Consider the following 26,551-nt stretch of genomic DNA (forward strand, 5'->3'; position numbering starts at 1 on the left):
ACCAGACGATTTTCTTGTTTTTAAAATGTACGTTCAGCCAGAGGCAAACTCCAACAATGTTTAGTGAGTCTGCCAGATCAGAGGCAGTAGGGATGTTCTCTTGATAAGTGTGTGAATTGGACCATTTTCTGTCCTGCTAAGCATTCAATATGTAACAAGTACTTTTGGGTGTTAGGGAAAATGTATGGAGTAAAAAGTACATTATTTTCTTTAGGAATGTAGTGAAGTAAAAGTAAAAGTTGTCAAAAATATGAATAGTAAAGTCAAATACAGATACCCCCCAAAAAACTACTTAAGTAGTACTTTAAAGTATTTTTACTTAAGTACTTTACACCACTGGTTAACTCTCTTTCTTAGCTAGCTAGACTATGCACTTGCCTCTGCTATCAATACACTGTGCTAACATTAGCCTAGACTGGACCACAGAAAATAACAGATTTAAACAGTTGTAAAAACCCACTTCTTCCAGACAGAATAGTTCCTGTAGATTCAGACTTACTCATCACCAATCTTTTGTTATGTCTCGTGGGTTTCATAACCACGTCTGTATAACAATTCAATAATGATGAGACAGGAGACAGGAATCAGTTCAACCATTTATCTGGAACGTGATCATCTCAACACATACAAACCCCCATGATGCTCTGCAGCACAACCCCAATATACAACAAATACATAAGTAAATGGACACAAAACAAAACTCAGAGGAATTTAAATGTTCATTTCTAGAAAGTAGGGCCATGGGATAGGGTCAGAAAGGTCAGTATGTTTGATAACTGGTTACAGAGGTGACATAACAAGCATAAGGTCCATTATAACACAGTGAAGTAGAGGTGGGAGCTAAAAGCAGACATGGACAGTGAGACGGTGTGAGGAGGTCAGGGGTGAAACACTAGATCAGGACAGGTAGAAATGGCAGGGCTGGAAATAGACACAGAGACACATTCTGATCATGGCTCACACCTGACCTGAGACACCCAAACAGAAGATGCCATAGCAAAGTCCTGTCCAGTAGGCTATATGGGATTTCCTTTCATCAAAATCCAACACATGGAAATGTGTCCAGTGTGTGTGTGTGTGTGTGTGTGTGTGTCCAGTGTGTGTGTGTGTGTCCAGTGTGTGTCCAGTGTGTGTGTGTGTGTCCAGTGTGTGTGTCCAGTGTTTGTGTGTGTTCAGTGTGTGTGTGTGTGTCTAGTGAGGCATTTGTCAATTAAAAGTTACTTTAAAGCTTTAGTGAAAGGATGGAATGACTTAGTGTTACTAACATTTAGTGAAAGGATGGAATGACTTAGTGTTACTAACATTTAGTGAAAGGATGGAATGACTTAGTGTTACTCACATTTAGTGAAAGGATGGAATGACTTAGTGTTACTAACATTTAGTGAAAGGATGGAATGACTTAGTGTTTAACATTTAGTGAAAGGATGGAATGACTTAGTGTTACTAACATCATATCAAACCTAAAACATTAACTTAATAAAAAAGTAGGAGAGTGGATCAGAAAACCAGTCAGTATCTGGAGTGACCACCATTTGCCTCATGCAGCGCGACACGTCTCCTTCGCATAGAGTTGATCAGGCTGTTGATTGTGGTCTGTGGAATGTTATCCCACTCCTCTTCAATGTCTGTGCAAAGTTGCTGGATATTGGTGGGAACTGGAACATGCTGTCGTACACGTCTATCCAGAGCATCCCAAATTGGAACATGCTGTCGTACACGTCTATCCAGAGCATCCCAAATTGGAACATGCTGTCGTACACATCTATCCAGAGCATCCCAAATTGGAACAAGCTGTCGTACACGTCTATCCAGAGCATCCCAAATTGGAACATGCTGTCGTACACGTCTATCCAGAGCATCCCAAATTGGAACAAGCTGTCGTACACGTCTATCCAGAGCATCCCAAATTGGAACATGCTGTCGTACACGTCTATCCAGAGCATCCCAAATTGGAACATGCTGTCGTACACGTCTATCCAGAGCATCCCAAATTCGAACATGCTGTCGTACACGTCTATCCAGAGCATCCCAAATTGGAACATGCTGTCGTACACGTCTATCCAGAGCATCCCAAATTGGAACATGCTGTCGTACACGTCTATCCAGAGCATCCCAAATTGGAACATGCTGTCGTACACGTCTATCCAGAGCATCCCAAATTGGAACATGCTGTCGTACACGTCTATCCAGAGCATCCCAAATTGGAACATGCTGTCGTACACGTCTATCCAGAGCATCCCAAACATTCTCAATGTGTGACATGTCTGGTGAGAACTCAGGCCATGGAAGAACTGTATTTAGTTCAGCTTCCAGGAATTGTGTACAAATCCTTGCGACATGGGCCCGTACATTATCACATGAGGTGATTGTGTTTGACACAGGGCCCACCTGACACAGGGAAACTGAAGAGGAGTCACCCCAAACATAACACCCTGGATAGAGGGGATTACACACTAGAGAGATATTCTACATTGTTGCTCCAGTGTGTTTTACTGAACATTTAGTGAAAGGATGGAATGATTTAGTGTTACTAACATCATATCAAACATAAAACATTAACTTAATAAAAAAGTAGGAGCATGGATCAGAAAACCAGACATGTTTCAGGCTGAGCCCATGGTATGTTAATAGTATAATATGTTCCAGTCTGAGCCCATGGTATGTTAATAGTGTAACATGTTTCAGGCTGAGCCCATGGTATGTTATATTGTAACATGATTCAGTCTAGGCCCATGGTATGTTAATAGTGTAACATGTTTCAGGCTGAGCCCATGGTATGTTATATTGTAACATGATTCAGTCTGAGCCCATGGTATGTTAATAGTGTAACATGTTTCAGGCTGAGCCCATGGTATGTTATATTGTAACATGATTCAGTCTAGGCCCATGGTATGTTAATAGTGTAACATGTTTCAGTTTAGGCCCATGGTATGATAATAGTGTTACAGTCTGAGCCCATATCTATTTTTTACTTAACACTTGTTTTTCTTAAAACTGCATTGTTAGTTAAGGGCTTGTAAGTAAGCATTTCACTGTAAGGTCTACACCTTTTGTGTTCGACGCATGTGACAAATACAATTTGATTTGATTTGATTTGAAACATCATGTTGTGTTTGACACCTGACACAGGGACAATGAGCAGCCATCATACCAAAGATGAAACGCTGGATAGAGGGACTCAGTGAATGTGGAGTGGAATGTGTACAGGTGGGTCAGTGTGTCAGAGGAGACTCTGTAGAAGGACAGAGTGCCGGCTGGCCAGTCCAGATACACTCCTACTCTGTGGGAGCCGGAGGAGGGGACGTCTATGGTAGTGGACTTATTATTGTGACAGGCAATGTAACTGTTTTCAGAGCAGCGCAGACTCCAGGAATTGTCATTGTATCCAAGCCCACAGTCCACAAGACTTCCTCTCCTGCTGATTCCTTTATATGCCACTCCTATATCAGCCCTTCTCACACTCCACTCTACCTCCCAGTAACAGCGCCTATTGAAACTCTCTCTACACAGCACCTGTCCACAGTTCTGAAATCTCTCTGGGTGATCAGGATACGGATGAACCTTTGGCCCTTGTGTCACCTTTCTTTTCTCCTCAGACATAAAGCTGTGTTTGTATAATGTGTTTGGATCCAGTGTGAGATCACAGGCATCTGATGGATGAAACCAGACACAATATTAGAAATCATCATCATTCACATTAGAATGTTAACTCACTTTCCACTAATTCATTTAATGTAGATGTTTCTAGGTATCAAAAGGAGAAGTTACGGTAACTTGAGATTTGTTCAGTGATCATATTTTACACTGTCTGGTAATATAAAACACACTTATTCCCATTAATTACACACACACAAACACACACCTGTATGCATGAATGAACACAAACATTTCTAAAGTAACACAAACACGCCACACACATACACAGACACACACATTGTCAAAGCAACTCTGTCCCTGATTTGTGCTTCTGTAGAACTACAGCTGATATTTAATATGACCAAGTAAGTAATGATGGTGGTCTTTGACTTTGACTTCACTTGAATTAAGACTTATTCTTAGTCATATTCTTCACAGCAGTCAACACTCACATTTTCTAAGTCCAGGTTTCATTGTGTACTCTCCACCATGTTCCACACTGTAGCGGTAAGCAGAAGAACAGACAGTCATTGAGTGATACACCTGAACTCACACACACACACACACAGGACACACACACATGTGCACACACACACACGGTCAGCATATAACTTAGTCCAAGTGGTGGTCAGAATGTTTGTCTTAACTAGCCTGATAACTCCAACATGTCTGATATGAACATTGACATAAACCCTCTACATACTTGAGTTTCTCTAGTCTGCAGTGTGGATCCTCCAGTCCAGCAGAGAGCAGTCTGACTCCTGAGTCTCCTGGGTGATTGTAGCTCAGATCCAGCTCTCTCAGGTGTGAGGGGTTTGACTTCAGAGCTGAGACCAGAGAAGCACAGCCTTCCTCTGTGACTAGACAGCGCGACAGCCTGCAAAGAGTAAAATCATATTAAAATCACACTGCTATTCTTTGGTGGTGAAAATAGTGGCTAATATATTTTCTCAAAATGTTCAGATACATCAGTGTCCTGAAACCTTCCATATCTATTCATAAATGAATGTTTCATTATTAGAAATGACAAATTATCAAAGTATTGCTTGTAGATAGAAAAATGCATATTACAAATATTTGAGTAGACTGACCAGACCAGTTTAAAAAGCAGTATCAGTCAAAAGATAGACAGTGAGGTATCAGATTTAGATTGTATTGAGTATACAGTCCACACCATATCTATTTTGACAGTGAAGCTAACATTTTAAATATGGCTCTATATTCCAGCATTTTGGATTTGAGATCAAATATTTCATATGAGGTGACAGTATATAATGTCACCTTTTATTTGAGGATATTTGAATACATATCTGTTTCACCGTTTAGAAATGAAAGCACTTTATGTATCTAGTCTGCCCATTTGAAGAAGTCATAAGTATTCTGACAAATGTACTTATAGTGTATTAAAGTAGTTTAGTATTTGGTCCGATATTCCTTGAACACAATGACTACATCAAGCTTGTGACTCAAACACGTTGGTTGCATTTGCAGTTTGTTTTGGTTGTGTTTTGGGTTATGTTTTGCCTAATATTAAAATGGTGGATGATGACTGGATTAATCTTCTGTCTAAGTGAGTAGATAACATGTTTCAAAACACTACTAAATTAATCCTGATGATGCCATAATTAAGAAAATAAATGTAATGAATCATGAATAATAATGAGTGAGAAAGTTACAGAGGCTACAACAAAACATGCTAACCTCTCACCATTACCAATAACAGAGGGGGTATGATCCTTGTGCCTCTGTAACTTTCTCATTCATCATCATTCACGATTTATTCATGATTATTCATAATCATGGTAGCATCCACATGAATGTAGAAGTGTTCAGAAACATCTTCTATTCTTACTGACAATACAAGTGAAGTGACTCCAAAATGACAGGACATTATTCACCATTCAGTTTCTATTAGGAAAAACATCATCCAAAACACAACCAAGACAAACTGCAAATGCATTCACCAAGTTTGTAGAATCACAGGCTTGATGTAATCACTGCAGGCAAAGAATATTGGACCAAATACTAAACTTATGACTACTTTAATACAATATAAGAGAATATGTCCAAATTATTACAACTTTTTCAAATGGGAGAACTAGATACATGAAGTACTTTCCTATCTAAACGGTAAAACAGAATGTATGAATAACCTCAAATAAAAGGTGACATTCTGTACTGTTGCCTAATATGAAACATTATATCTGAAATGAAAAATGTTGGAGCATAGCGCCAAATTTAAAACTGTAAGCTTCACTGTCCAAACACATATGGTGTGGACTATGTGTGCCTGGTAAACACATGTGGATCTGGTGAACAGTTATCACTTGTTGACCAACTACAGGAATACTGACCTCAGAGTCTCCAGTTTACAGTGGGGATTCCCCAGTCCAGCAGAGAGCAGCTTCACTCCTGAATCCTTCAGGTCATTGTTACTCAGATCCAGCTCTCTCAGGTGTGAGGGGTTTGACCTCAGAGCTGAGACCAGAGAAGCACAGCCTTCCTCTGTGACTAGACAGCGTGACAGCCTGCAAAGAGTCAAATCATATTAAAACCACACTGCTATTCTTTGGTGGTGAAAATAGTGGAAGAAAATCTTTTCAACATATTCAGATACATCAGTGTCCTGAAACCTGACATATCTATTCATAAATTAATTATTACTTATTAGAAATGACAAATTATCAAACTATTGCTTGTAGATAGAAAAATGCATATTACAAATATTTGAGTAGACTGACCAGACCAGTTTAAAAAGCAGTATCAGTCAAAAGACAGAGAGTGAGGTATCAGATTTAGATTGTATTGAGTATACAGTCCACACTATATCTATTTTGACAGTGAAGCTAACATTTTAAATGTGGCTTTATACTCCAGTATTTTGGATTTGAGATCAAATGTTTCATATGAGGTGACAGTATATGATGTCACCTTTTATTTGAGGATATTTGAATACATATCTGTTTCACCGTTTAGAAATGAAAGCACTTTATGTATCTAGTCTGCCCATTTGAAGAAGTCATAAGTATTCTGACAAATGTACTTATAGTGTATTAAAGTAGTTTAGTATTTGGTCCGATATTCCTTGAACACAATGACTACATCAAGCTTGTGACTCAAACACATTGGTTGCATTTGCAGTTTGTTTTGGTTGTGTTTTGGGTTATGTTTTGCCTAATATTAAAATGGTGGATGATGACTGGATTAATCTTCTGTCTAAGTGAGTAGATAACATGTTTCTAAACACTACTAAATTAATCCTGATGATGCCATAATTAAGAAAAAAAATGTAATGAATCATGAATAATAATGAGTGAGAAAGTTACAGAGGCTACAACAAAACATGCTAACCTCTCACCATTACCAATAACAGAGGGGGAATGATCCTTGTTCCTCTGTAACTTTCTCATTCATCATCATTCACGATTCATTCATGATTATTCATAATCATGGTAGCATCCACATGAATGTAGACGTGTTCAGAAACATCTTCTATTCTTACTGACAATACAAGTGAAGTGACTCCAAAATGACAGGACATTATTCACCATTCAGTTTCTATTGGGAAAAACATCATCCAAAACACAACCAAGACAAACTGCAAATGTTTTCAGCAAGTTTGTAGAATCACAAGCTTGATGTAATCACTGCAGGCAAAGAATATTGGACCAAACACTAAACTTTTTACTAAATGAATTTGTCCAAATAATTACGACTTTTTCAAATGGGAGAACTACATACTTTCATTACTAAACGGTAAAATATATATTTATGAATACCTTTAAATAAAGGTGACATTCTGTACTGTCGCCTAAAATGAAACATTATATCTCCAATCCAAAATGCTGGAGCATAGCACCAAATATAAAACTGTTAGCTTCACTGTCCAAACACATATGGTGTGGACTATGTGTGCCTGGTAAACACATGTGGATCTGGTGAACAGTTATCACTTGTTGACCAACTACAGGAATACTGACCTCAGAGTCTCCAGTTTACAGTGGGGATTCCCCAGTCCAGCAGAGAGCAGCTCCACTCCTGAATCCTTCAGGTCATTGTTTCTCAGATCCAGCTCTCTCAGGTGTGAGGGGTTTGACTTCAGAGCTGAGACCAGAGAAGTACAGCCTTCCTCTGTGACTCCACAGCCTGACAGCCTGCAAAGAGATCATCATGATTTCACAAACACACTGTTAATATAACACCAGTAGTGTAGAAGGACAATGGCAGATGCATTTGGTTTATTCTCTCAAACAACATATATATTCATTTTCCGTCTCCTAGAATTGTATGGTCATAATGTTATACTAATGTGAAAATCAATGCATTTATATAGTTTTTCAATAGAATATTATATACATATTATAATACATATTTTACTCTAAACTGAATATTTCTTCCTGATGATTAGTACTTAAATGTCATTTCATATACTCACAGAGCAGCTCTGGAGGCTTTGACCACTGGCAGCAGCCTCAGAAGACCTTCCTCTGATCTGGAGTATTTCTTCAGGTCAAACACATCCAGCTCCTTTTCTGAAGTCAGCAACACAAAGACCAGAGCTGACCACTGTGCAGGTGACAGTTTGGCTTTTGAGATACTTCCTGATCTCAGGTAGCTTTGGATCTCCTCCACTAGAGAATGGTCATTCAGTTCATTCAGACAGTGGAACAGATTGATGCACCTCTCTGGAGAGGGATTCTCCCTGATCTTCTCCTTGATGTACTTGACTGTTTCTTCATGGCTCTGTGAGCTGCTTCTTGTCTTTGTCAGTAGACCTCGTAAGTGCTTCTGATTGGACTCCAGTGAGAGGCCCAGAAGGAAGCGGAGGAAAAGGTCCAGGTTTCCTGTCTCACTTTGTAAGGCTTTATCCACAGCACTCTTGTAGAAAGTAACTTCAGTAACTTGCGGTTCGGCCATTAGATTCTCATTGTTGTTGATGAATGAGAGGAACACATATACAGCAGCCAGAAACTCCTGAATGCTCAGATGCACGAAGCAGTACACCTTGTCCTGGTACAGCCCACATTCCTCTTTAAAGAGCTGTGTGCACAATCCTGAGTACACTGAGGCTTCATTGATATCAATGCCAGCCTCTTTCAGGTCTTCTTCATAGAAAATCAGATTGCCATTCATAAGCTGTTGAAAAGCCAGTTTTCCCAGTGACAGAATGCTCTCTTTATTCCAGTGTGGACCTGTCTCTTCTTTCCCAAGATACTTTTCATTCTTCTGTTTGGTTTGAAACACCACAAGGTGTATGAACATCTCAGTCAGAGTCTTGGGCATCTCTTCTGTCTTGTCTGTACTCAACATGTGTTCAAGGACTGTTGCAGAAATCCAACAGAAGACTGGAATGTGGCACATGATGTGGAGGCTCCTTGATGTCTTTATGTGTGAGATGATTCTGCTGGCCAGGTCCTCATCATTGAATCTCCTTCTGAAGTACTCCTCCTTCTGTGGGTCATTGAACCCTCGTACCTCTGTCACCTGGTCAACACACCCTGAAGGGATCTGATTTCCTGCTGCAGGTCGGGTAGTTATCCAGAGGAGAGCAGAGGGAAGCAGATTTCCCTTGATGAGATTTGTCAGCAGAACATCCACTGAGGTTGACTCTGTGACGTCACAACAGATCTTGTTCTTCTGGAAGTCTAGGGGCAGTCGGCACTCATCCAGACCATCAAAGATGAACAGAACTTTGTACTTGTCGTAGTTGGAGATCCTTGATTCTTTGGTTTCGATTGAGAAGTGATTGAGAAGTTCAATCAAAGTGTGTTTTTCCTTTTTCATCAAATTCAGCTCCCGAAAAGGGAATGAAAATACAAATTGGACATCCTGATTTGCTTTTCCTTCAGCCCAGTCCAGAATGAACTTCTGCACAGAGATTGTTTTTCCAATGCCAGCGACTCCCTTTGTCAGCACAGTTCTGATATGTTTGTCTTGTCCAGTTAAGGGTCTGAAGATGTTGTTACATTTGATTGCAGTCTCTGGTCTTGCTTGTTTCCTGGTTGTTGTCTCAATCTGTCTCAGCTCATGTTCATTATTGACCTCTCCTGTTCCACCCTCTGTGATGTAGAGCTCTGTGTAGATCTTATTGAGAAGTGTTGGGTTTCCTTGTTTAGCGATCCCCTCAAATACACATTGAAACTTCTTCTTTAGATTAGATTTGAGTTCACGTTGAAGAATCACAGCACGCTCATCTGAATCTAGAAATAACACAGAGGATATTAATATTACAGCTGTTTTAATGCCTACAGTATTGTAAGACTGTCTTATAAAGTTTAAATTATAATCATTTATTCTCTTAACTGTCTGTATAAATCTGTAAATGTTTTCATAATGCATTACACACTGGTGTGACTGATTTATATCATTATTGGTATTATTGATTAATAATGTTATCTCTCTCTCTCTCTCTGTCTAAATTAATCACCACAACACATCCCTGCTGCTACTTAATGAGGTCACTAGGTGTTGTGTTTTGGCTGCTACAATATCATTGAGTTATACAGCTACTTTAGCTGTACTTTAGCTACAGCTTTTAAATGTTCTAAAACAGCATTCAACATGAGGCAGACAGCTCTTACTTTTCTCCAGTGTGTCAGCAAGCTCCTTCTGGTTCATTTTCCTCAGGACGTGCAGTGTGATCTTCAGAGCCCCCTCTCTGGCACTGCTCTCCTGCTTCTCATCTTCACAATCCACCACTTCCTTATCCTGCTTCTGACTCTCAAAGCCTTCTGGGAGTTCTGGACTAAGAATCCTCTTGAACCTCTTCAGCTCGTTCTTCACAAATGTCATAATATTCTCTTCAAGCAACTGAAATAAATCAAGTAAATAAGTTAAGCAAGAGACTAAATGCTTTCTCATTAACACATGAATGAATGATTGACAGATCAACTTTACTTGAGGTAAACAAAAACAAATGTACATAACAGGACCACATACACTGAATATGGAGGCCAGGTCTGTTTGATGACTCTGGGTAAACTGACCACTGAGCATCTCTGACTCTGATCTCTCCTGTTGGTTCCTGTGGACAAAACATGAGATTACATCACCTCATCCAGGGAGTACACACAGACACACACACACACACACACACACACACACACACACACACACACACACACACACAGGGAATGTTGTGTTAGTTTAATATTGTTTCAGGACTATGAAAATGGAAAAAAAATTAGCATATGGATTATGAAAACAACAAAAAGAAATGGGAAAATGGGAGAGGAGAAATGACTAGAGACAGTGTTGTTTAACTCACTGACCATGACCCATGAGTTCTTCTTACCTTTGTTCACTAGAAAAGTCTCCCTCTCTAAACTCTATAGGATGATGCATAGACCGGCTAGCTAATCATGGCATGGTGTTGTTCAATGACAGGCATGTGTTTGATAAAAAATCAATCACTTAATGGCTTCATTTCAGAGAGACAAATGTTTTTTTTACAAAATGCTATATATCTAATTAACTCTCAGAGAAATAAGTAGTACTGCTAGATTTTACACAATTAAATGTAACAAATAACTACATTTTTAATAAAGAACTGTACGAATGAAACACTTGTGACATCAATATTTAAATATTGTAAAATAATAATTAAATACAGTAATATGAGATCTGTATGTAAAACATTTACATTTGATATTTTAGTCATTTAGCAGATGTTTTTGTCCAGGGCCTGGTATCCCAAAAGCATCTTAAGGCCAAGTTCATCATTAGAACCTTTGTAGGAGCATTGTTAAATCTCTGAGCTGTTTCCCAAAACCATCGTTATTAACGTTACACTTGAAAACGCTCGTATTCTAACACCTGCCTCAGACCACTTGTAGAACAGCCAAGTGCTTCGTTAGATGCTTTTTTGCCCTCCCGCGTCACTTTATACACAGAAGATCTCCGCTAAACATAGAATCACATGGTTTATCCATCTCTTTGTGACCGCAGATAAATTCAGAACAAAGTTGACTACCAATACAAAGTTGCAAATGTCTTTGCAATTGATGCAAACAAGCGATGTATGAAATGATGCTTCAAACGAAAACCGAGATGACTGCATTAAAATATAAACAGTAGGCTATAGGCCTATTTCAATCATATTTGAATACATTTCATATTCAATCAATTGAGTTCTATTTTGCTACTTGTAGACTACGGTCTGTAATTTGTCTCAATATATTTAATGATGTGTAGCCTAACATGTGAACAATGATGTGCCAAATCTGTGATTTAGAATAAGCCGCCTCAATATTTGCAGCCGTAGGTGGTAATATCTCTCTAGGAGCTGATCTGTCATCAGTATTGGGAACTAATTATAATGTTAAGGAAAGATTTGAATGGAGAAAACTGATCCAAGAGCAGCGCTCCCTTTCTTTCGATCCTCTAAATAACGACATGCTCCAACAACGCACTTGGCGACCGTTCTCTCTGCGTGGTGCGTGGGAAATACATGTTACATCTTCAGCCGTTGTAGGAAAGATACACTTAAAACACTGGTAAGCCTAAATTCCATCGCTATCGGGAAACCGGGCCCAGAGTGACTTACAATAGTTCCAGTGAAGGGAAATCTTAATGCTACAGCATAAAATGACATTCTAGACGATTCTGTGCTTCCGACTTTGTGGCAACAGTTTGGGGAAGGCCCTTTCCTGTTCCAGCATGACAATGTCCCCGTGAACAAAGCGAGGTGCATACAGAAATGGCTTGTCGAGATCGGTGTGGAAGAACTTGACTGGCCTGCACAGAGCCCTGACCTCAACCCCATCGAACACCTTTGGGAGGAATTGGAACGCCGACTGCGAGCCAGTGCCCGACCTCACTAATGCCCTTGTGGCTGAATGGAAGCAAGTCCCTGCAGCAATGTTCCAACATCTAGTGGAAAGCCTTCCCAGAGGAGCGGAGGCTGTTATAGCAGCAAAGGGGTGACCAACTCCATATTAATGCCCATGATTTTGGAATGAGATGTTCGACTAGAAGGTGTAATGAGATGTTGCACCAGCAGGTGTAATGAGATTTTGGACCAGTAGGTGTAATGAGATGTTGCACCAGCAGGTGTAATGAGATTTTGGACCAGCAGGTGTCCACATACTATTAATCATGTAGTGTATGTTTGGTGAAGTAATAAAGAAGGTGTAATATTTTGGGTAGATGTTCCTAGAACAGATTATATCTATATATGGACATATTATAAAGTATGTGTATGAATAGACTCTTAAGGATTAAAGTGGAACTGAGATGAGGAAGTGAATCAGTAGGCCAATGTGACCATGTTACAATGTGATGATGTTACAAGTAAGTTACACTTGTTAAATCCACTTCAGTCAGTGTAGATGCAGGGGAAGAGACGTGTTGGAGTCAAGAATGGTCCACCACCCAAAGGACATCCAGCCAGCGTGACACAACTGTGGGAATCATAGGAGTCAACATGGGCCAGCATCCCTGTTGGACGCTTTCGACACCTTGAAGAGGCAATGCCTTGACGAGTTGATGCTGTTCTGAGGTCAAAAGGGGGTGGAGGGGGGCAACTCAATATTAGGAGGGTGTTCTTAATGTTTTGTACACTCAGTGTATTTTTGTTGCTTTATGTAATGGCATATATTTTAATGCTTTATGTAATGTATTTTATCTATTGAAATATAATTGTGATATATTTTAAAATTTTGTTTTATGGTGATTTATTATGTTTTCCAGAATCTCCAACCAAACTCTGAGATCAGTCTCTCCAGTACCCAGTCATCTGTCCATGAAGAGTGACATCTCTATGGATCATCCTATACATTTTAGTGATAAATCAGGGACCTTTGACCCCAGGTAAGTTACTGGTCAGAATTTATGATGTTACTATTGAAGAGGAGAATCTTATAGATCTGAAACCAGATGTATTTTGTATTCATCTCTAGGTTTCTTCCTAGGTTCCTGCCTTTCTAGGGAGTTTCTCCTAGCCACCGTGCTTCAACATCCGAACATGCGCTGTTCGGAACCAGACGACCGTTAGACCCAATGACGTGTTCACTTTACCATGAAATGCTTCCTTACGAGCCCTTTCCCAACCATGCAGTTAAAAAGAGACTATATACCAGGAGTACCAGTACTGAGTCAATGTGCAGGGGTACTAGGTAGTTGAGGTAATTACTAGACAATATAAAAGGAGTACCAGTTCTGAGTCAATGTGCAAGGGTACCAGGTAGTTGAGGTAATAACTAGACTATATACAAGGAGTACCAGTACTGAGTCAATGTGCAGGGGTACCAGGTAGTTGAGGTAATAACTAGACTATATACAAGGAGTACCAGTACTGAGTCAATGTGCAGAGGTACCAGGTAGTTGAGGTAATAACTAGACTATATACAAGGAGTACCAGTACTGAGTCAATGTGCAGGGGTACCAGGTAGTTGAGGTAATAACTAGACTATATACAAGGAGTACCAGTACTGAGTCAATGTGCAGGGGTACCAGGTAGTTGAGGTAATAACTAGACTATATACAAGGAGTACCAGTACTGAGTCAATGTGCAGGGGTACCAGGTAGTTGAGGTAATAACTAGACTATATACAAGGACTACCAGTACTGAGTCAATGTCCAGGGGTACCAGGTAGTTGAGGTAATATGTACATGTAGGTAGGGACAGTGTTGTTTAACCCACTGACCATGACCCATGAGTTCTTCTTACCTTTGTTCACTAGAAAAGACTCCCTCTCTGAAGAATATAGGTAGAGCCATAGACTTGTCACTCTTCATGGACACACAGCTGGGTACAGGGGAGGCTGGTCTCTCCTGCTTGATTGGGCTTCAACACAAGAGAGACAAACATTACATCTCTCATCTACTCTGAGCTCAGATGGGGAAACAAGAATTTCATTCCAAAACGCTATATATCCATTTTCAGAATCAATCACTTGATAGTTTCATTTCAGAGAGACAAATAATTGTGTTTTTTTGCAAAATGCTATATATCTGCCTCACTCACAGAGAAATAAGTAGTACTACTAGGTTTCACACAGTAATAATATATATATATATATATATATATATATATATATCTGCCTCACTCTCAGAGAAATAAGTAGTACTGCTAGGTTTTACACAGTAATAATATATACCTGCCTCACTCTCAGAGAAATAAGTAGTACTGCTAGGTTTTACACAGTAATATTATATATCTGCCTCATTCTCAGAGAAATAAGTAGTACTGCTAGGTTTTACACAGTAATAATATATACCTGCCTCACTCTCAGAGAAATAAGTAGTACTGCTAGGTTTTACACAGTAATAATATATATCTGCATCACTCTCAGAGAAATAAGTAGTACTGCTAGGTTTTACACAGTAATAGTATATATCTGCCTCATTCTCAGAGAAATAAGTAGTACTGCTAGGTTTTACACAGTAATAATATATACCTGCCTCACTCTCAGAGAAATAAGTAGTACTGCTAGGTTTTACACAGTAATAATATATATATCTGCCTCACTCTCAGAGAAATAAGTAGTACTGCTAGGTTTTACACAGTAATAATATATACTGCCTCACTCTCAGAGAAATAAGTAGTACTGCTAGGTTTTACACAGTCAAATGTGACGACCGGCTCGATTCAAACTTATGTAGCAAATTTTGAAATTGTGTTCTTTTTTTTTACATTGGATAAAAGTAGAGACTCAGCTAGAAAAAGGTATATCATACACTACAGTTGAGAAACAATGGGAAAGTAATTCTGCTTTGAAAGATGATAAACTTGTAACCTACATTTTGAGAAAATGGCCTTTGAATGTTTTGGTTCACCTACTGGAGAGCTCTTCTTTATCTACAGGGGTGTTACTTTGGCAGATAATGTTACAAATCTAAATAAAAAGTATATATATATATAAATTCAGCAAAAAAAGAAACATTACTTTTTTAGGACCCTGTCTTTGAAAGATCATTCGTAAAAATCCAAATAACTTCACATATCTTCATTGTAAAGGTTTAAACACTGTTTCCCATGCTTGTTCAATGAAACATAAACAATTAATGAAAATGCACCTGTGGAACGGTCGTTAAGACCTGAATACAACAGCTGTACACCTTACCGTGAAATAATTACGAACGAGCCCTTTCCCAACAATGCAGTTAAAAAGCAAGAAAAAAATGCTCAATAAAAAATGAAAATAGTAACACAATGAAATAACAATAATGAGGCTATAAGGAGTACCAGTACTGAGTCAAAGTGCAGGGGTACCAGGTAGTTGAGGTAATAACTAGACTATATACAAGGAGTACCAGTACTGAGTCAATGTCCAGGGGTACCAGGTAGTTGAGGTAATAACTAGACTATATACAAGGAGTACCAGTACTGAGTCAATGTGCAGGGGTACCAGGTAGTTGAGGTAATAACTAGACTTTATACAAGGAGTACCAGTACTGAGTCAATGTGCAGGGTACCAGGTAGTTGAGGTAATATGTAAATGTAGGTAGGGGTAAAAGTGACAAGTCAATCAGGATAGAGATTACATCTCCTCATCCAGGGAGTGCACACACACTCACACACACACACACACACACACACACATACACACACACACACACACACACACATCCACACACACACACACACACAGGGAATGTTGTGTTAGTTTAATATTGTTTCAGGACTATGAAAATGGAAAAAAGGATTAGTCTATGGATTATTAAAACAACAAAAATAAATGGTAAAATGGGAGAGGAGAAATGACTATAGACAGTGTTGTTTAACCCACTGACCATGACCCATGAGTTCATCTTACCTTTGTTCACTAGAAAAGTCTCCCTCTCTGAAGAATATAGGTAGAGCCATAGACTTGTCACTCTTCATGGACACACAGCTGGGTACAGGGGAGGCTGGTCTCTCCTGCTTGATTGGGCTTCAACACAACAGAGACAAACATTACATATCTCATCTACTCTGAGCTCAGATGGGGAAACAAGAATTTCATTCCAAAACGCTATATATCCATTTTCAGAATCAATCACTTGATGGTTTCATTTCAGAGAGACAAATAATCATGTTTTTTTTGCAAAATGCTATATATCTTCCTCACTCACAGAGAAATAAGTAGTACTACTAGGTTTTACACAGTAATAATATATATATCTGCCTCACTCTCAGATAAATAAGTAGTACTGCTAGGTTTTACACAGTAATAATATATATATATATATCTGCCTCACTCTCAGAGAAATAAGTAGTACTGCTAGGTTTTACACAGTAATAATATATCTGCCTCACTCTCAGAGAAATAAGAAGTACTGCTAGGTTTTACAAAGTAATAATATATATCTGTCTCACTCTCAGAGAAATAAGTAGTACTGCTAGGTTTTACACAGTAATAATATATCTGCCTCACTCTCAGAGAAATAAGTAGTACTGCTAGGTTTTACACAGTAATATTATATATCTGCCTCATTCTCAGAGAAATAATTAGTACTGCTAGGTTTACACAGTAATAAAATATATATCTGCCTCACTCTCAGAGAAATAAGTAGTACTGCTATGTTTTACACAGTAATAATATATATATCTGCCTCACTCTCAGAGAAATAAGTAGTACTGCTAGGTTTTACACAGTAATAATATATATCTGCCTCACTCTCAGAGAAATAAGTAGTACTGCTATGTTTTACACAGTAATAATATATATATCTGCCTCACTCTCAGAGAAATAAGTAGTACTGCTAGGTTTTACACAGTCAAATGTGACGACCGGCTCGATTCAAACTTATGTAGCAAAATTTGAAATTGTGTTTTTTTTTTTTACATTGGATAAAAGTAGAGACTCAGCTCGAAAAAGGTATATCATACACTATAGTTGAGGAACAATGGGAAAGTAATTCTGCTTTGAAAGATGATAAACTTGTAACCTCAATTTTGAGAAAATGGCCTTTGAATGTTTTGGTACACCTACTGGAGAGCTCTTCTTTATCTACAGTGGTGTTACTTTGGCAGATAATGTCACCCATCTAAATAAATAGTATATATATATTTAGCAGACGGTCTTATCCAGAGCAACTTACAGTTAGTGAGTGCATACATTATTTTTTATTTTCATACTAGCCCCCCGTGGGAATCAAACCCACAACCCTGGCGTTGCAAACGCCATGCTCTACCAACCAAGCTACATCCCTGCCAGTCATTCCCTCCCCTACCCTGGGCCAATTATGCGCCACCCCACGAGTCTCCCGGTCAGCTACAACAGAGCCTGGATTCAAACCAGGATCTCTAGTGGCACAGCTAGCACTGCGATTAAGTGCCTTAGACCACTGCGCCACTCGATATATATGATATATATATATATATAGTTAACTAAATGTATGGTGTTTTTGGTTTATGTCAGTTTCATTGTTTGTTATGCTATAAATTGTTATGTTATGGTTGTAAGTCCTAAAATGAACTAGAAAATGTCATATTTTGAAATTCTGAGTAATTACTACTTTAGTAAGGATATACTTAATTCAGTACTACTGCAGTTACTAAATAATTCCAATAGATAGCAGCATAAGACCACAAATGACATTTGACAAATGACAATATTCAAAAAGTTCAGTCCTTGGACACAGAGGGGTTAAACACTAAAGTTACCGTCCATCTAGTGAAGAGAGGAGAACCGGACAGAGGGAGCGTAGGCCAGCATCCGTCAACGAGAGAGGGAGAAGCCCTCCACGGTATTTAACAGGTGGAATAAACAACCAGGGAGCTCCATCGGTCCACAAGAAATGCAGGCAGCCGGTGATGATGTAGTGGTAGCTAGGATAACTAGGATGCTGCTGGTAAAGAGTAGCTAGCTTAGCTAGCTGTACCGACTAGCTTGGATAGCTAGCAGGTCGTTCATCTGTACCTCGAGGATGATGACAAATCCGGTGAACCACACAATTAAACAAGAATAGCGAGTGAAAAGGATCTGGCTACACTCATACTGTCCCTGACCAAAAAGCAAATTGAACAATAAACTTCGGTGTCTCAACACTGTAACGAACTCCGTCGTTGTTCCCCTAGATCACCTCAGACCACTCTGCGCGTAACTGGACAATATGCTTGGCGCCAAACTGTACGTGGACGCGGACAGTTCTGTACGTGGACGCGGATATTTCTAGAACACGGACATGAGCAGAGCAACACAATAAACTAAACCCAGTCCCTACAGTTGGTACGTTAGTAATATTCATATATATATATATATATATATATTTATATATACACAGTGGGGGAAAAAAGTATTTAGTCAGCCACCAATTGTGCAAGTTCTCCCACTTAAAAATCGCCCAGAAGTCTCTCATAGCCTGTCATGTAAAATCCATTTTTTTCAAATTTCAAAGCTTTCAATACATTCTCTATGGGTGTCTGTGGGCTTGCACTTACGCGCTTTCGTCATACGTGACGTAACGTTGAACGTAACTAAGACAATGGTGGCTGGCAGCGTTTCTGTTGTGACCTGCAGTGCGGCGTTATTTTATGTTTTTAATTTGTAGACTTAGTTTACAAACATTCTGCCAACCATGGATTTCCAGTGGTTGGTTTTGGACTGATCTTGTTGATCGTGTACATACCCGCTACGAACGGACTAAATAATGAAAACGCTGCTGGCAGCGGAATCCCAATACAGCTGGGAGACTTGGCTGGATGACAGAGTCCCGGACAGAGAAGTGGAGCCGGCCACCTTCACCCTGGTCAGAGCGGACCGCGATCCTGGTAAGAGAGCGACTCTGTACCCCGACATTGAACTGCCTTCTGTGTCATTGCGACCTTACTATCAATTCAATTCAATTTAAGGGCTTTATTGGCATGGGAAACGTATGTTAACATTGCCAAAGCAAGTGAAGTAGATAGTAAACAAAAGTGAAATAAACAATAAATATTAACAGTAAACATTACACTCAGAAGTTTCAAAAGAATAAAGACATTTCAAATGTCATATTATGTATATATACAGTGTTGTTACAATGTGCAAATAGTTAAAGTACAAATGGGAAAATAAATAAACATAAATATGGGTTGTATTTACAATGGTGTTTGTTCTTCACTGGTTGCCCTTTTCTTGTGGCAACAGGTCACAAATCTTGCAGCTGTGATGGCACACTGTGGTTTTTCACCCAGTAGATGAGGGAGTTTATCAAAATTGGGTTTGTTTTCGAATTCTTTGTGGATCGCTGTAATCTGAGGGAAATATGTGTCTCTAATATGGTCATACATTTGGCAGGAGGTTAGGAAGTGCAGCTCAGTTTCCACCTCATTTTGTGGGCAGTGTGCACATAGCCTGTCTTCTCTTGAGAGCCAGGTCTGCCTACGGCGGCCTTTCTCAATAGCAAGGCTATGGTCACTGAGTCTGTACATAGTCAAAGCTTTCCTTAAGTTTGGGTCAGTCACAGTGGTCAGGTATTCTGCCACTGTGTACTCTCTGTTTAGGGCCAAATAGCATTCTAGTTTGCTCTGTTTTTTTGTTTGTTCTTTCCAATGTGTCAAGTAATTCTCTTTTTGTTTTCTCATGATTTGGTTGGGTCTAATTGTGTTGTTGTTGTTGTTGTTGTTGTTGTTGTTGTCCTGGGGCTGTGTGGGGTCTGTTTGTGTTTGTGAACAGAGGCCCAGGACAAGCTTACTTAGGGGACTCTTCTCCAAGTTCATCTCTCTGTAGGTGATGGCTTTGTTATGGAAGGTTTGGGAATCGCTTCCTTTTAAGTGGTTACTATCTGCCCCGTGAGTTCCCCCAATTGTTTGTTACCGTTGTGTACTGTTGATAATCACAAGTTTACTGGAGAACTGAGACCAAGTAGAGACTTTGGACAGGGTGGATATGGTATAATAAAGGCAGTTTATTCAGAGGTAAAGATATCTGGAATCGCGTGCACGGACTCGTTCGTGCACGCGAGTAAAGTAAAAGTGTCCTGTCTTAGGTCAGCTAGTATCACCACTCCTTGGCCACCTGCTGACAAGGCTGACAAGATAGGACTCTTTTGTCCATTGTTATAGGATAGGAACAGCATTGATTGAAAACAAACGCCCAACACAAAATGGGTCATGCACAAGATTTTAGTCAGACCAAGCTATAACATTATATATTTACTACGACAGTACATTCAACCAAAAGCTAATATAACAAAGGCATCAGAGATTATTTATAATCTGTCACAGAAACTGGAATCCATCTCCCCAGATCAGTCAATAAATGCTTCTGGTATTGATTTATATGCTGCCCCTGTCTTCATGTTGTTGCTGGACATATCTTTTTTAAAATGTGTGTAGGTCACCTAAATCATCAGAAAAATTGCCCCTCCTGAGAATTTTTTCAGGAGCCGCCACTGGGTACACGTCAACTATGACAGACAAAATGAGAAAAAATAATCCAGAAAATCACATTGTAGGATTTTTTATGAATTTATTTGCAAATTATGGTGGAAAATAAGTATTTGGTCAAAAACAAAAGTTTCTCAATACTTTGTTATATACCCTTTGTTGGCAATGACAGAGGTCAAACGTTTTCTGTAAGTCTTCACAAGGTTTTCACACACTGTTGCTGGTATTTTGGCCCATTCCTCCATGCAGATCTCCTCTAGAGCAGTGATGTTTTGGGGCTGTCGCTGGGCAACACAGACTTTCAACTCCCTCCAAAGATTTTCTATGGGGTTGAGATCTGGAGACTGGCTAGGCCACTCCAGGACCTTGAAATGCTTCTTACGAAGCCACTCTTTCGTTGCCCGGGCGGTGTGTTTGGGATCATTGTCATGCTGAAATACCCAGCCACGTTTTATCTTCAATGCCCTTGCTGATGGAAGGAGGTTTTCACTCAAAATCTCACGATACATGGCCCCATTCATTCTTTCCTTTACACGGATCAGTCGTCCTGGTCCCTTTGCAGAAAAACAGCCCCAAAGCATGATGTTTCCACCCCCATGCTTCACATTTACATTTACATTTTAGTCATTTAGCAGACGCTCTTATCCAGAGCGACTTACAGGAGCAATTAGGGTTAAGTGCCTTGCTCAAGGGCACATTAACTTCACAGTAGGTATGGTGTTCTTTGGATGCAACTCAGCATTCTTTGTCCTCCAAACACGACGAGTTGAGTTTTAAAAAAAAGTTATATTTTGGTTTCATCTGACCATATGACATTCTCCCAATCCTCTTCTGGATCATCCAAATGCACTCTAGCAAACTTCAGACGGGCCTGGACATGTACTGGCTTAAGCAGGGGGACACGTCTGGCACTGCAGGATTTGAGTCGCTGGCGGCCTAGTGTGTTACTGATGGTAGGCTTTGTTACTTTGGTCCCAGCTCTCTGCAGGTCATTCACTAGGTCCCCCCGTGTGGTTCTGGGATTTTTGCTCACCGTTCTTGTGATCATTTTGACCCCACGGGGTGAGATCTTGCGTGGAGCTCAAGATCGAGGGAGATTATCAGTGGTCTTGTAGGTCTTCCATTTCCTAATAATTGTTCCCACAGTTGATTTCTTCAAACCAAGCTGCTTACCTATTGCAGATTCAGTCTTCCCAGCCTGGTGCAGGTCTACAATTTTGTTTCTGGTGACCTTTGACAGCTCTTTGGTCTTGGCCATAGTGGAGTTTGGAGTGTGACTGTTTGAGGTTGTGGACAGGTGTCATTTATACTGATAACAAGTTCAAACAGATGCCATTAATACAGGTAACGAGTGGAGGACAGAGGAGCCTCTTAAAGAAGAAGTTACAGGTCTGTGAGAGCCAGAAATCTTGCTTGTTTGTAGGTGACCAAATACTTATTTTCCACCATAATTTGCAAATAAATTCATTAAAAATCCTACAATGTGATTTTCTGGAATTTTTTTCTCTCAGTTTGTCTGTCATAGTTGACGTGTACCTATGATGACAATTACAGGCCTCTCTCATCTTTTTAAGTGGGAGAACTTGCACAACTAAATACTTTTTTCCCCCACTGTAACTACATTTTTAATAAAGAACTGTACAAATGATACACTTGTGACATCAATATTTAAATATTGTAAAATAATAATTCAATACAGTAATATGAGATCTGTATGTAAAACATTTACATTTGATATTTTAGTCATTTAGCAGATGTTTTTGTCCAGGGCCTGGTATTCCAAAAGCATCTTAAGGCTAAGTTCATCGTTAGAACATTCGTAGAAGCATTGTTAAATCTCTGAGCTGTTTCCCAAAACCATCGTTATTAACGTTGCACTTGAAAACGCTCATATTCTAACTCCTGCCTCAGACCACTTGTAGAACAGCCAAGTGCGTCGTTAGATGCTTTTTTGCCCTCCCGCGTCACTTTATACACAGAAGATCTCCGCTAAACATAGAATCACATGGTTTATCCGTCTCTCTGTGACCGCAGATAAATTCAGAACAAAGTTGATCTACAAATACAAAGTTGCAAATGTCTTTGCAATTGATGCAAACAAGCGACGTATAAAATTATGCTTCAAATGAACACCAAGATGACTGCATTAAAATATAAACAGTAGGCTATAGGCCTATTTCAATCAAATTGAAATACATTTAATGTTCAATCAATTGAGTTCTATTTTGCTACTTGTAGACTACGGTCTGTAATTTGTCTCAATATATTTAATGATGTGTAGCCTAACATGTGCCCAATGATGTGCCGAATCTGTGATTTAGAATAAGCCGCCTCAATATTTGCAGCCGTAGGTGGTAATATCTCTCTAGGAGCTGATCTGTCATCAGTATTGTGAACTAATTATAATGTTAAGGAAAGATTTGAATGGAGAAAACTGATCCAAGAGCAGAGCTCCCTTTCTTTCGATCCTCTAAACAACGACATGCTCCAACAACGCACTTGGCGACCGTTCTCTCTGCGTGGTGCGTGGGAAATACATGTTACATCTTTAGCCGTTGTAGGAAAGATGCATCTTAAAACACTGGTAAGCCTAAATTCCATCGCTATCGGGAAACCGGGCCCAGAGTGACTTACAATACAGTTGCCATATTGTAGTGTATTCAAGCTTTAAAAAGGCTTCTAGAGTTTGTAATTTCCACTTAAAAAATGTCTAACTTGATTTGCCCTAATGAAAAATGTACCGACCACTACAAAAAATGTTCATGAATTATAATGCACATAATAATTTACATTTCCTATTGCTGCAGGATTATTTTCCTGCTGTGAGAAACTGGGTCAAATTAAGATATGGCATCTGTAAGTGCATTCATCTTAAGATATCTAGGTGAGACAACCACATATCACAGTCAAATATACAGGATACAAACATTCCATTCCAGCTAAACAATGGATATATAGCATTTAGCCAAAAAAACATGTATTTTTATATACATCTCAAATCCATTAATAAGAAATCTGAGAACAGTAATATTGAAGGTACACAGTAATATTGAAGGTACCCAAGGCAATCATTTCTGCTGAAAAAAATTGTGGATATAGCGTTTTGGAAATAAACTTACGAATTCTTAAACAAAATTGTCATCTCACCTCTTAGCTTTGGTGTCATGTCCCCCAGAGAGACTCATTTTAGAGGCAGGGACCCCCTCCTCTCTCTCCGCAGAGAGACTCATTTTAGAGGCAGGGCCCCCCTCCTCTCTCTCCCCAGAGAGACTCATTTTAGAGGCAGGGCCCCCCTCCTCTCTCTCCCCAGAGAGACTCATTTTAGACCACTGACCCCTAAACAGAGATGCAGCATGTTGGTTGTGGTGAACACAGTGACAACTAGTTCTAGAATGTCCATTGTTCTCTTTTTCTCATGATCTCTTAGAAATAAAATTTTTACTAACAGACATATATAAAAACAGTCAGGCTATTTAATGCAATCACATGAACATCTGGTTGTGACATCTCTTCTCCATGTTAACTGTCAATAATAATAATAAGTCACTGTTTGTTAAGGTAGTTATAGACAGTGCAGCAACACAAGGCCATGTCTCACACATATTTGTATTCAATAAAAGTCGGCCATTTGTTGTTTCTTTGTCTTTCCGTCTTTCAATCTGAGAATGTAGACAGACGGGCTAAAACGGGCATGATTGATTTGAGGGGAAATCATTGATATATTCAGAAAGTATTTTTGCAACAAGTAGGAGATTTATATTATGTAAAGTAGGCTAGGTTATAATATATAACAGAGGTTTGTTAGTGATATGCAGATGGAGGTCTATACCTCAGCTATAGCCTACATATCCTAGATGACCAGCCTAAACCTGTTCAGATCAGCTCCCATAACGTTACAGGCCTACCAGTAGCAGGACAGAGCATGTACACTATATATATAAAAGTATGTGGACACCCTTCAAATTAGTGGATTCGGCTATTTCAGCCACACCCGTTGCTGACAGGTATATAAAATCGAGCACACAGCCATGCAATCTCCATAGACAAACATTGGCAGTAGAATGACACCGTACTGAAGAGCTCAGTGACTTTCAACGTGGCACCGTCATAGGATGCCACCTTTCAGTTCGTCAAATTCCTGCCCTGCTAGAGCTGCCCCGGTCAACTCTAAGTGCTGTTATTGTGAAGTGGAAACATCTCGGAGCAATAACGGCTCAACCGTGAAGTGGTAGGCCACACAAGCTCACAGAAATATTAACATCATTAAATGAACTGCATTGCCATGAACAGATCTGTGACTTTATGGTCATTTAAATGGGGTTGAATATCCATCCCATCAGATTGTGTAAAGGATTTTATGAGTTGAGAAAAATACTGCCTTGGAAGCATCTCTCTGACCTCACCCTGCTGAAACACACTCAAGTAAAGACCACAAAGCTACAGTTATATGCTTTTCTGTTTTTACCCACTTTTACAGCCAATGTGTGCACTGGCATCCATATGAATCAGTGGAAAATACAGTGCTCATCACTCTCCTTTGGCTTTGTTTGGCTACTTTTTGTCCATTGTCCATTGTCTGAAGAAGCCTATTGTGGTGAAACGTCAGTAGTACGTTTTTTTTTGTTGTTGAAACTTTTAAATGAGCCACATGGATGCTAACTGGGGACTCAGGTAAAACTAGACAAATACACCTTTTTATTTTGGTATTTTGGGGACCAAATAAATGTATACCAACAGTGGACAATTCCCAGCAAAAGCATGGAGCTCCAACTCTCTAGTGGAGAATAGAGGGAATATTCCCCTTGGAGAATCCAGAGTGGCTCACTGAAGAAAAACATATTGGAGAATAACAACAATCTCAATCTGAAGCTACAAAGAAAAAAGGGGAATTCTTCTGAAAATCAGGAACACCATTCTTCCTCCTGCCCCACCTATTGTCCCTGTATGAATATTAGTTGGCATCTAATTGAAGAACATACTGCTTTATAGATCCCAGCCTGACAAACAATTGTTTGGGCCTTACTTTGAGCACTTTGCACTGTGCCTCCATTGAGTCTCCATGTGTCAAGCAGTACAGAGAAACGCCCTCTAGATGACAGCAGAGGCCTGCTCTTGGATCTACCCTGTCTAACCACCAGTTTAGTGACCTTGTTCCATCAATATGTCCATACTACTTCACAACCGATTTGAGGTCTTGACCAGCAATGTCCCATTGGGCTCAACCAAGCCGAGAGTGAGGTTCTAGAAAGAGGACTGACTTTCATACCAACTCCTAAACAGGTGGACTGCGGGGAGCTCCGGAGGGATCTACACGTCTATCATAGAAGATTGAAGTTATTACATCATTTTGATTATGAAACAGATTTTCCTCATTTACTATTTCCAAACCCCTCACATTGGGAACCTCAGTTGGAGTCAGTGTCAGAAACTATACAGACTGTTATACGTAGGGATGTGGCTTCCTTTTCACAATTCAGAACCAGACCTGTATATCAGCTTAACCTTACACATCTTTCAAAAAATCAAGCTCTAGAAACATTGAACATCAGAATATAGTGATTAAACCAGCAGATAAGGGGGCTCAGATTGTTGTAATGGATAAAGTGAATATCTTCTTGA

The 26,551-nt window shown here is 39.5% G+C and overlaps 1 protein-coding gene across 1 annotated transcript; it reads right to left on the reverse strand.

Moving 5' to 3' along the window:
• Positions 1-590: 590 nt before the first annotated feature.
• Positions 591-25,494, reverse strand: LOC311115069 (NACHT, LRR and PYD domains-containing protein 3-like). The gene is made up of 11 exons (XM_084190282.1): positions 24,080-25,494; positions 16,395-16,511; positions 14,306-14,422; positions 10,576-10,660; positions 10,218-10,446; positions 8,072-9,836; positions 7,617-7,790; positions 5,991-6,164; positions 4,340-4,513; positions 4,089-4,135; positions 591-3,650 (listed from the first exon to the last, which is right to left on the reverse strand). The coding sequence occupies exons 1-11, from the start codon at positions 24,250-24,252 to the stop codon at positions 3,103-3,105; spliced, it is 3,603 nt and encodes a 1,200-aa protein (XP_084046408.1). The 5' UTR covers positions 24,253-25,494; the 3' UTR covers positions 591-3,102.
• Positions 25,495-26,551: the final 1,057 nt, after the last annotated feature.

This window comes from Coregonus lavaretus (assembly GCF_964263955.1).
Source record: "Coregonus lavaretus genome assembly, contig: HAP1_SCAFFOLD_2370, whole genome shotgun sequence".
NCBI lineage: Eukaryota > Metazoa > Chordata > Actinopteri > Salmoniformes > Salmonidae > Coregonus > Coregonus lavaretus.

Bases quoted from the DNA above. Each gene is read 5' to 3' on its own strand.
- LOC311115069 (XM_084190282.1), bottom strand. From the start codon at position 24,252: ATGAGTCTCTCTGGGGAGAGAGAGGAGGGGGGCCCTGCCTCTAAAATG. The intron at 14,423-16,394 runs GTAAGATGAACT...CTTGTGTTGAAG, and splicing joins GACTTTTCTAGTGAACAAAG to CCCAATCAAGCAGGAGAGAC. The intron at 10,447-10,575 runs GTATGTGGTCCT...GATTTATTTCAG, and splicing joins ACCTGGCCTCCATATTCAGT to TTGCTTGAAGAGAATATTAT.